Below are 12,121 nucleotides of genomic sequence, written 5' to 3'. Positions count from 1 at the left end.
GGCCTTGCCCCCAACCCCGCCCCCAACCCGTACACACTCGCCCCCTCTCCGGGCAGTTGGCATGGACACCAACAACAAGACTGCTGCTGCTGCAGCTGCCTTTGTGGGGTAAGTCTCCAAATAGTGTGCACGCACACACACACACAATTTTTTACTGCAACGTTTTGACAGGTTCCACCTCTGCCTTGTTACAGGACAATGTTGGAGAGATTAGGTGGGGATGAGCGAGGGGGGTTGTAGGGTACACCCCTCTGTAGAACTCCAGGGAAATGTGGGGAGAGAGAGAGGATGGGACATCAGTCATTTGGAGACAGTGCCTGTTTAATCACTGTAAACAAAAGACGCGATTCCTGTTGGAAACACGTCTTTGATGTAATGTTTCCATCGGGACCTCGAGATCTCCTTCGGATAATCCAATTTTCAGATAATTGGTACTCGGATAATCGAGGTTCCTCTGTAGTTGGCTTTATTCAGTTGATCGAAAGCCAAATACAGAAAACCTCAATGTGACCACCAGAAGGGGAAAATGGGTTCCATCCCCAAAATTGGATAGATTAGTAAGACCCCCCCACAGGCATGGCCTCTGATTTTATAAAATTAATTTTGTACCCTGAAAACAAACCAAATAGATTAATCACTTGTGTTAAGCAGGGCACATTGGATCGGTTAAAAAGAGAAGGACATCATCCGCATAGAGGGTGATTGTATGCCTGCCTGACCCTACCTCCAGGGCAGTAATATTGGGATCCATCCAGATGGCTTCCGCCAGTGGCTCGATCACCACTGTAAATAATAGTGGCAAGAGAGGGGACCCTTGATGGCAGTCTCTGCCGAAAATAAACTATCTGACCTTATACCATTAGTGAGAACTGTTGCGTTCAGGTCACTATACAGCACTGCCACCCACTTGGTAAAAACCTCTCCAAGACCAAAACATTCCATGACATAAAAGAGGTACGGCCACTCTACCCAATGATATGGGCCAGTACGAAGTGCAATCTTCTGGGGCTTTTCCTTTCTTAAGAATAAGAGAAATATTTGCTTCTCTCAAAGAAGATGGGAGGCAGCCCTGACTGAATGAATGATTGTACATGTCCAAGAGTGGCCTAGCCTGCTTCTCTATAAACTACTTACAAAACTCACCTTGAAGTCCATCTGGTCTGGGCGTTTTACCACAGCCTCACAGCCTCCTGTACTTCCTGAATTGTCAGGGGGACACTCAGAAAGTCACCTACTCTGAGGTTACACCCGAAAGGTCCAAGGTCTTAAAAAAGGACTCCATTTTCATCATTCTTCCCTCACAGCCCTCCAACTGATACAGCACAAAATAAAACTTTCTAAATGCTGTGTTAATCTTTTTACCATTGCAAGTACCAGCACACTCTCTGATGGATGTAATAGATTGGGGGGGGGGGGGCATTCTTCTTTCTGGCCAAGTATGCTAGATATCCACTCAGTTTATCACCACACTCAAGTAATCTCTGTTTCGCAAAAGACATTTCCCTTTTTGCTGTTTGTGTAAGTGCAGTATTCAAAGTAGCCCTAAGGGCTGTAATGTGCTGTAATTTAGTTATGGACGGCCTATCAAAGTATGCTAACACAGCTGCCATCAGGCGAGCCTCAAGCAAACGTTGCTGCTCTCCTCTCTGTCGTTTCTGGATCGCTGAGTAAGAAATAATCAAACCCCGTGCATACGTCTTGGCAGTCTCCTACAGCACCAACAGGTTGCTGGCCATACCTAAATTAACATCCCAGAAGATTTTCTACTTCCACAAAAAAAACTCGATAAGCTTGCTATCTTTCAAAAGGAAAGGGTCCATGCGCCAGTGCCAGGAGCCCATCCCAGCGCCACCAGCCTTGACCTCCATGTACACTGTTGCATGATCAGAAATGGCTATATTCCCTATTCTGCAAGACAGCACCAAGTTCGAAGAGGTCGATAGGAAAAAAAACATGTCAATTCTAGTATAGCACGTATGTGGATTATGAAAAAAAAGGTAAAATCCCTACCTTCAGGATGAAGACATCTCCATACATCCACCAACCCCAATTCCCTGTTCAAATCCACCAACTGCCTGGATTGCGGAGACATACCCACAAGACCCTGAGGCATCCTGTCCATCTCGGAGTCAATAATACAATGAAAGTCTCCCCCTATAATTGTATGACGCATCCCAAGGGTCATCAATCTAGAGAGAGCATCTGTTACTAATTTAAAAGGGGGAGAGGGAGAACATACATTCAAAATCCCATATTCATCTCCATGTATTAAAGCTTTAAATATCATGAATCGCCCGCACTCATCCTTAATTTGGCTGAGCATTTGAAATGGGAGGTTCTTCCGGATGAGAATAGCAACCCCTCTACTTTTCGAGTTAAAAGATGAGAAAAACACCTGGCCGAATCCTCCCTGTTGCAACTTCATATGCTCCTTATCAGTTAAGTGCATTTCTTGTAACAAGGCTACATTGACCCTCTCTTTTCTAAGGCTTGACAGTATTTTTTTTCTCTTAATTGGTGAATGACTCCCTTAACATTCCAGGTGCACCATTTAAATGAATGGCTAGCCATGATCGTCCGAAACAGTCCATGACCCCTGGGAGGAAGAACCCCACTCACAGCACGCCAAGTGAAAACTATAATTAGTTCATATAAATTTACAAATGCAACTTCCAAAACTACTAAATCAAAACTTCTAACAACTACTTCTATAACATGGAGGAGAAAGTGAGGACTGCAGATGCTGGAGATCAGAGCTGAAAATGTGTTGCTGGAAAAGCACAGCAGGTCAGGCAGCATCCAAGGAACAGGAGAATCGGCGTTTCGGGCATGAGCCTGAAGAAGGGCTCATGCCTGAAACGTCGATTCTCCTGTTTCTTGCATGCTGCCTGACCTGCTGTGCTTTTCCAGCAACATATTTTCAGCTACTTCTATAACATACCAACATATAACATAGCTGAAAGGAAATTTTCCCAATTGTCCACAGGGGGCGCTCATACCACCCATTAGACCCACCATGACTCCTTCTAGCTGGAGCTACACCCCCATCCCAGAAAACACACAGTAAGAAAAAAAGCCAATATCTTATAACAAGAAATTTAAAAGTAGGTACCCAACCTGTCCCCTCCATACTGTAATCCTAAGCACTCCTGGTGGAACAACAAAAAAAAGACAACTTCCCCAACCGCCCCCACCCCCCCCATCTGAAACAAAGGATGAAGAGAAGGGGGAGGAAGCAAAAAAGTTAATTATGACCCTGACATATATTAAAAAGAAGTCCAAAAGCGCCCCCCTCCCGACAACCAGGTAAACAAGGCAGATTACAGAAAAAAAAAGTAATTGTCCATATAATTCAGGCCAGTGTATTTTAAAGCATTCAAGAAGTCCTTTGCCTTTTCCTGTGAGTCAAAGTTGAGCATGGACCCTCCGTGGATGAAATGCAGTATCGCTGGATATCTAACAGAATACTGCATATTCAGGTCCCTCAGCCGGTTTTTTACCTCATCAAAGGCCTTCCTCTTGTGAATCACGACTGGAGGGAAGTCTTGAAAAAGCATGATTCGTGACCCTTTATATACCATAGCCTGGAGATCTTTCCCCAGTGCTCCAGAGGCTTCCAACATCATTTGCTTGTCTCTATAATGCTGGAGTCGCACTAGGACTGGGCGGGGGCGCTGGTCTGATTCGGGCCTGTACACTACCACCCGGTGGGCCTGCTTGACCCGAACCCGGCCCTACCTCAACCTCCAGCCTTAGAAACTGTGGAAGCCATTGCTCCAGAAGGCTGACAGGCTGGCCTTCCTTCTCCCGTTCGGGAAGCTCCAGCAACCGGATATTCTTCCACGATTCCGATTTTCGAGATCATCAATGTGCTCCTCCAAGACCCGCACTCGGCATTCCAGTGCCTGAACTTGACCGGCCAAGGATTCCCCCACAGTCTTGGAAGCTGCGGCCCGTTGCGCCACCTCCCTGACACACTGCCCGAGACGCTGGATCTCCAAGTTATGCCTATGCAGCATGACCGAGATCAATTCAAGCAAGGCCCAGGTCTCCTCCATCGACAAATCGATCTTCTCTCAGAGTTTCACAAACTCCAAGATCAAACGCAGCTCCGCAGTCGAGTCGCCTGGGGTGGTAACGGAGGCCGATACAGCAGCCAAGGGCGTGTCCGTTGCTGCGGTGGGTGGGGGGGGTTCCCTGCCTGATGCAATCCCTGTGCTCCTTTCCTCTTAGTCATCTTGTAAACTGCACCAAACTGTTCAGAACTGGTACTAAATCATTCTAAGGGATGGGAAATGGTTATTTCCAACAAATTAAACAGTGAAGGGAGGGTGAGTACCCCACTTTGTCTGGGTTCTGGTACAGAGCTCAGTAAAGCAGACTTACTGCGTCATCGCCATCTTGAATCCCTCTGCATCCCAGTATTAATCCCGGACTACACCCCAATATTAAACCTGGACTACACCTCAAAACCTGTAATACACTCCAACTTCACCCAGACTACACCCCAATATTAAACCTGAACCACATCCCACATTCACCCGGACTATACCCCAATATTGAACCTGGACTACACCCCCACATTCGCCCGGACTATACCCCAAATATTAAACCTGGATTATACCCCAATATTAATCCTGGACTAACCCTCACATTCACCTGGACTACACCCCCACATTCGCCCGGACTATACCCCAATATTAAACCTGGATTATACCCAAACATTAATCCTGGACTAACCCTCACATTCACCTGGACTACACCCCCACATAAAAGCTGGATTACACCTCTACATTCATCCAGACTACAGCTCAATATTAAACCTGGACTATACCCCCACATTCACCCAGACTAAACCCCAGTTGTAACCTGGACTGCATTCTCACATTAACCCAGGCTACAACTCAATATTAGTCTGGGCTGTGCTCCCACATTCACCCGGACTATATGCCAATATTAACCTGACTTGTGTTCCTCCCTACCCAGGGACTGTTTGATTGCCCTGCAGAATTGGCAGACCCCGCCCCCAACTAATGACTCATCTACTTCAGTTTCAAACCTGAGCCGTCCTCCACCCTGTGCCTTAGATACTGACACCTTCTCTGTTTCTGCAATTTCCCTTAATGCGTTTTCCATGAGCTCACCAACCTGTGATATTATCCATTGCCCTAATCCCCTCTGCTCCCTTAGTGTATGTTCGAACTCTGCCTCTTTGTTCACCCTCGTCTCTCTTTAGTCTAGAATCTCCAACACTGTGCAGCAGTGTGAAGGTCCCTGTTCCTAGAGGACTGTACCTTGACCCAGTAGGGGATGTGAGTGGTTCTGAGGCTGTTTGGTTAGAGTGGCCGTCTGTCAGGCTGACCCCGCCTCATTCTCAGGTAGGAAAGGGTAAAGAAGGGGTGGGGGTTCTGACAGGGTGCGGCTATGTGAATGAGGCAGGCTGACTGAAGGAAGGGGGTGTTTCAGAGAACGGAATGTCTGTTTGGAGGTGATAGTGTACTTGACTTAAGTGGCAGTGGGGAGAGGTGGGGAAGCCCCCTGCTCTTGGGGAAGACAGTCCAGCTTCTGTCGATCTTGTAGTTGCCTGTCTGGCTCAGTGCGGCTCCCGGGACACGTTTGGTATTTCAGGAATTTACAACAGGCGCGACTTGCCTGCACGCCTCCCTAGATCCGTGCAAAAGATTTTCCGAGTCTCAATGGTGAGGGGTTGACCCGTGGAGGAGACCCGCTCGGCGGTGAGTGGATTTGCACTGAACTGCATTCCTGCACCGTCCACACTCGTCTTCCTTGATTTTACGGTGTCTCAGGGCTGGACCGATATTGTCATGTGATGGTCGAAACGGATGGACTTCCTGATTCTTATTTTCCTTTCTGTTTGTTTTTTCTCTCTCTTTCTTTCTTTCTTTCCTGAGGGCAGGAAGTCTGGGAGCTGAGCAGAAGGAACTCCGATGATCCAGGTGAGCTACGTTTATCTTCCCAATCCTGGAGCTGGCTCTTAAATTCCCGTTTCGCGTTTACCCTGGGATCAAGTTTCCCCCGCGGAAGCTGTCCCTCGGGCGCGAGAAATCCGAGGAGCTGGCAAAAACGTGGTTACCTGCTATTGAAGTTCCTCATGTTTCAAGTTGCAAATATCCCCGAAAGCTGGCGCCTGGGAGTTAGTTTCTTTAATTATTTCTCTCTCTCTCTCTCTCTGAGTTAACCATTCATTCGTTCCCGCACTTTAAAAAGAAATTGTAGGTTCAGGAATAGGATGCAACTGCAGGTTTCAAATGATTTGACTTGTTAGTGCAATAGACACAGTACGACATAATTGTTACCTAATTGAAGTAACTGGCTGTGTTGCTGACTTTAATCTCCATGAAAACTCACTCTTTAAAAATGCCTTTAATTAAAGCAGACAATGTTGAAAATACTCGAGGTTTGGCAGCATTTGGCAAATGCTAGTTCTTGTCAAACGAATGAAGGTGGTATATTTAATCCTTCACTTAAGGATTTGCCTCAGTCCCTTCATTGTACTATAGTGCAGTTCTAAAAGTTTATAATAATAAGAATTTTGATTCTGAATAAACTGCTAACAGCTCCTGTTATAAATGAGCTTCCTGGCAGACACTCCAGCAGCCTAATGGTGCTGCATGTTTCCAATTACAAATAACTTGGTTACATTTTCATGAATTTTTCTCTTTAAATGGGAGTGAAAGCAGCAGAATGTGACTTTGTTCACCCTGGCCCCTTGCAGTTATGACTCATGCAGTTTACTGTTCATGAAGAACGTCCCTTTGCCAGTGATGATGCCTGGAAGAACATTCCATTATTTACTTGGACACTTGAGGGCCCTTGACAAATTAACCAAGATCCAATTGAATTTAGAATAGCAGATACATAGCAATGAATTATGCGTTGTGTAATTCCAATTGGTGTAAGCCTTTGATGTATGATGAACAGTAAGAACCAAATATTTTAATTTTGCTTGCTGTCAGTCTTGTGATCACTTTACAGTCTTTAATTATTTGGCTTTGTGCTTTGTGCGTGAGCTCTTGTGATACTAGTTGTATTGTCAAGTTTGATGTCAATGTAGAGTTCCTGGGATATAATGCATTCTGTTATAATGAATCATTGGATGTCTTGTGGTTTTGGAAGAAATGATTCTTATCAGTGGAATTGCCTGGCAAGAGTTTGAGTAGTTTTTGGGCCTTTTGTACAAGTGACACACAGTCAATGTCAAAATAGGAGCCAGCTATTCATCTCCTATTGGTTATAAAATTGAATGTCTTATCTGAAAGTTGACTTGTTTGGCAGTGCTACATGCCCTAAGTACTATTCTGGAATGTGAGCTCAAACAGTGTGCCCTGGCATGGGTTTGAACCTATGATATGGTGCCTTGGAGATGAACGAACTACCATTTAAGTCCTGGTTCTTCTAAGAACAGGCTGGCATTCAAATAGATATCTGCTGCAATTCCTTTTTAACCATCTTTTTAAAGAAGTATATATGTACAGATGGGGTACTGCTCCGTTTGATTCCTTTTCCTGTTTGATTGTCACTTAACTACCAAGAAATTGAGTTTTTCCCCTGAATCTGATCAGGTTAGTGATGTTAACACATATGCATTTGTAATATAACTTTGACTTTTTCTTTCTTTCTTCTTCTCCCTCCCTCCCTCTCTTCCCGCCAACTACTGATTTTTTTTTTCATATTTCTGTGAATCATAGCTCAGTTGGTAGCATCCCACCTCTGGGTTAGAAAGTTAGGTCCCACAGTGATTTTTGTGCACTAGTCCCAGTGCAGTACAGTGGGGTGCTGCACCATTTGTAGTAGCATCATCTTCAGTGAAACATTAAGCTGAAAGTCTGCTGCCCCCTCGGGTAGCCATACAAGATCCTATGACGCTCTCTAAGAAGAGCAGGGGAGTTTTCCCTGCTGACCAAAATAATATTTATGTATTAATGCCCCAAAAATTGATTGCTTTTCTGTGCTGTATGTGGGAGCTTGCTGTGTTTACGTTGGCAACATTAAAACAGCCGAGCCAATGAAGTGCTCCTGGTGTGCATTGAGAATGCAAAGGTCTTGCAGGTCTTTCCCTTTTTTTCATTTCTATGGGGAAAATAACTGCAAATGTTGTGTTTGATCTTGCACTATAATTTGGTCCGGGTGACTATGCGGTGTGCGGCGTGGTGGTTACTTTGAGGGCTGGACGGATAATTTGAAAATGAAATCGATTTCCAGCAAGGAACCCAAATTCGATAAGGAGGAAGCATCAATCATGGTGACCTTGAATATACTGGCTTGTTGTTTTTAAAAAAAAAAAATCCATCTGGTTCATTTACGTCCTTTTTAGGGAATGAAATCTGTCATCCTTCTCGGATCTTAATTTGGATGTGACTCCTAACCTACACTTAAGCACCCTTCAAAATACCTTAGCTAGCCATTCCATTGTAGTCAAGAGGGGCTTGGTACCATCTATTCTGTATGGATAGCTAATAAATGTTGGCCTTATCACCAATGCTTATATCCTGTCGATGAATTTTTAAAAAGCCTCTCCTTTCTCCTTCCTTTAGGTGGCTGCACACGAAACACTAATTACACTTTGGGTTACTCCTGATTATCTTTCAGTCATTTTGATATACTGTTAAAAGAACAAAGTTTTTGACAATGCTGCAGCAAATATTGGAGACCATGTACATTGAGCCCGAGCTTCTGGCTGAACTAAACGAAGAACAAAAGCAGATTCTATTTTTTAAAATGAGACAGGAACAAATTCGAAGATGGAAGGAAAGGGAAGCAAAAATGGAGCCAAAAGAAAAAGCACCTAAAACAAGTAAGTTTGTCATGTCAATCAAACACATGGCTTTTTAAACAAACCCACACGATGTGCATTTTTTTTAATGTACCTCTTATTAGAGCAGAAAACGTTGATGGGAAATTTAAGATGTTACAATTCGTGCAACTGTTTTGATCGAGTATGTAGGAAGGAAGTGTTTTCAGGGTTATAGGTACTGGCAACCAGGGGACACTGATTTAACATAATCGTTCAGGGGGCAAATACATTTTATGTAACAAAGTGTGACCTAAAAGCACACTGAATCGTGACTTCTAAGATTAGCTAGGACCTCACCTTGAAAGGGGAGTCTTTGCAGAGCTATGGGAGAACAGTGAGTGAATGGGGAAAAATTTGGATAGCTTTCAAATAAGCTGTCACACAGTGGGTTAAAATGGCCTTTTCTGTACAGTAAAATTCTAAGACAACTAGCCTTCCAAAAGCTTTGTTGTCTGATCGCATTCATACACAAAGTGCTCATCACTTAGTCAGACAATGGGTTTATGGAGAATGGAATGATTAAAGAACATTTTATTACGCGACATTCTGCTCCCAAGTAGAGCTGTCATAAGAAAATAAGATTTAAAGAATTCAAGATTTTAGCTGTTCTCCTGCAGACCAGCTGTGTTACTATTCTAGCATTGCAGCCTTTTCTGTTTTGAGCAATGGCATTTTAGCATCTTTTGGCTTCATTGTCGAGCTGTCTTCAATAAAAGAATCTCTCCAGGTGCAGTATGTGTCCAATTTCACATGAGGCTGAGCTTCCAACCCCTACCCCCTCTATCATAAGCGTTAATATTTTGAGTCACTGCACATACCTGCTGTCTTGCTCCATCCTTGTTTCAGTAATTAGCTCTTCGGGCTAGACTCAGAGAGCTGGATTTTAGATCCACACTCCCACCAGTCGACTGCTCTATTCAAAGCTGGGGAGATCTGTAAAATGAAGTGCATGATGTTCCTGCCTGTGGATGCCATCAGAAAGGACCAACTAATGTTCATTTCGGGGCCTCCATACACCTCACTTGTGTGCTTTTTGTTGCATATGGCAGGAGAAGTTGGAAACTGCTGGTGAACCATTTGACAGACTATTGTAAGTTTGTCCAATTTCCACAACGTCACCCACACCCAATGTGGTTATCCAACTATGGCTTCTTCCACATCACATTCTGTTGACCAAATCATTGGTGCCCACCTTCAACTGTTTTATTCCTTACACGCAGGAATTCTCTCTCTTCAGGCACTTGACCTTGGTTTCTCCACCTTTTAAAATGCTTTGTAAAGCCCACCTTGGGTCATCTGTGATTGACTTCCTGAGGAGCGACCTTATTTAGTCTCTTTTAAAATGAAGGCTTTGTATAATTGTATGTAGGGTTGCTGTATTAGCAATATGGTTGCCTGACTTGCGTTTACCCTAATATTAAAGTTCTTCAGCGTGTGCCACACTGAAGGTCACCTTATAATCATAGAGCCATGTGAGTTTTCTTTGATGTAGAATCTGTCGTAAGCTGGTGTGGGATTTGTGCTGCCCCTTTGGGACTTGAGCAGGTTTAGGTCGTTCCACCTTTGACCCTATTCCACCATTTGACAAGATTATGATTGACCTGATTTGTGGTCTCAGCTCCACTTTCCTGTCTTTGTTTCTGTACATTAATCCTACTTGAGTTGTCTTTGATATTATATGGCCTGGTTTGGTGTAGTACATGTTTTTCAGCTCAATTGGTCCATGCTGCTCTTTATTCTGTATATGAGCCTTCTCTCAGTTTTCTTGTATATCTTTCTATTTCCTTCTCCCTCATGTCTTTGTCACCTCCCCTGTGCTGCATCTATGCCGTTCATCTTGATTACTCATGTTAACAAGATTAGCATTGTAGTTACTCTGCCTGGGTAGGAAGTTTCTCCTGAATTCTTTTATTGGATTTTCTAATTTCTGTCTATCTTTATGGATGAGTTCTGGTCTCTCCCACAAGTGATACATCTCTATCGCACCGTTTCATTATCTTCAACTGATGTTTGCACAAGGATCTAAAAGTAGTTTAAGGAGTGCCTTAAACCAGAGAAAGTATGTTCCTGTCAGGGTGAAAGGGAAGGCTGGTAGGTATATGGAATGCTGGATGACTAAAGAAATTGAGGGTTTGGTTAAGAAAAAGAAGGAAGCATATGTCAGGTATAGACAGGATAGATCGAGTGAATCCTTAGAGTATAAAGAAAGTAGGGCGTATACTTAAGAGGGAAATCAGGAGGGCAAAACGGGGACATGAGATAGTTTTGGCAAATAGAATTAAGGAGAGTCCAAAGGGTTTTTACAAATGTATTAAGGACACAAGGGTAACTAGGGAGAGAATAGGGCCCCTCAAAGATCAGCAAGGTGGCTTTTATGTAGAGCCACAGAAAATGGGGGAGATACTAAATGAATATTTTGCATCAGCATTTACTGTGGAAAAGGATATGGAAGATATAGACTGTAGAGAAATAGATGGTGACATCTTGCAAAATGTCCAGATTACAGAGGAGGACGTGCTGGATGTCTTGAAACAGTTAAAGGACCTGATCAGGTGTACCCGAGAACTCTGTGGGAAGCTAGAGAAGTGATTGCTGGGCCTCTTGCTGAGAGATTTGTATCATCAATAGTCACAAGTGAAGTGTCGGTAGACTGGAGGTTGGCAAACATGGTGCCACTGTTTAAGAAGGGTGGTAAAGAAAAGCCAGGGAACTATAGACCGGTGAGCCTGACCTCGGCGGTGGGCAAGTTGTTGGAGGGAATCCTGAGGGACAGGATGTACATGTATTTGGAAAGGCAAGGAATGATTTGGGATAGTCAACATGGCTTTGTGCATGGGAAATCATGTCTCACAAACTTGATTGAGCTTTTTGAAGACATAACAAAAAAGATTGAGGGCAGAGAAGTAGATGTGATCTCTATCGACTTCAGTAAGGCGTTCAACAAGGTTCCCCATGGGAGACTGATTGATTAGCAAGGTTAAATCTCACGGAATACAGGGAGAACTAGCCATTTGGATACAGAACTGGCTCAGAGGTAGAAGACAGGCTGGTGGTGGAGGGTTGTTTTTCAGACTGGAGGCCTGTGACCGATGGAGTGCCACAAGGATCGGTGCTAGGCCCTCTTACTTTTTGTCATTTACATAAATGATTTGGATGCGAGCATAAAAGGTACAGTTAGTAAGTTTGTAGATGACACCAAAATTGGAGATGTAGTGGACAGCGAAGAGGGTTACCTCAGATTACAACAGGATCTGGACCAGATGGGCCAATGGGCTGAGAAGTGGCAGATGGAGTTTAATTCAGATA

General features: G+C 44.0%; 1 protein-coding gene across 3 annotated transcripts in view; it reads left to right on the top strand.

The window, feature by feature from the left end:
- The first annotated feature begins 5,191 nt into the window (after positions 1–5,191).
- sh2d4a (SH2 domain containing 4A) overlaps positions 5,192–12,121 on the top strand; it is a 47,167-nt gene continuing 40,237 nt past the window's right edge. The window contains exons 1-3 of one of the 3 annotated variants that reach the window (XM_043674311.1): positions 5,192–5,378; positions 5,918–5,957; positions 8,556–8,815. In XM_043674311.1, the coding sequence (XP_043530246.1) occupies positions 8,650–8,815 (166 nt within the window). In that variant the 5' untranslated portion in view covers positions 5,192–5,378; positions 5,918–5,957; positions 8,556–8,649. Of the gene's footprint in view, positions 5,379–5,402; positions 5,736–5,912; positions 5,958–8,555; positions 8,816–12,121 lie in introns of those variants that run through there. The other 2 variants (XM_043674312.1, XM_043674309.1) reach the window with 2 other exon arrangements.

Source organism: Chiloscyllium plagiosum, chromosome 32 (genome assembly GCF_004010195.1).
Source record: "Chiloscyllium plagiosum isolate BGI_BamShark_2017 chromosome 32, ASM401019v2, whole genome shotgun sequence".
NCBI classification, from domain to species: domain Eukaryota; kingdom Metazoa; phylum Chordata; class Chondrichthyes; order Orectolobiformes; family Hemiscylliidae; genus Chiloscyllium; species Chiloscyllium plagiosum.
Note: the sequence above shows the minus strand (reverse complement) of the source record. Positions and strands in the feature narration are given on the sequence as shown.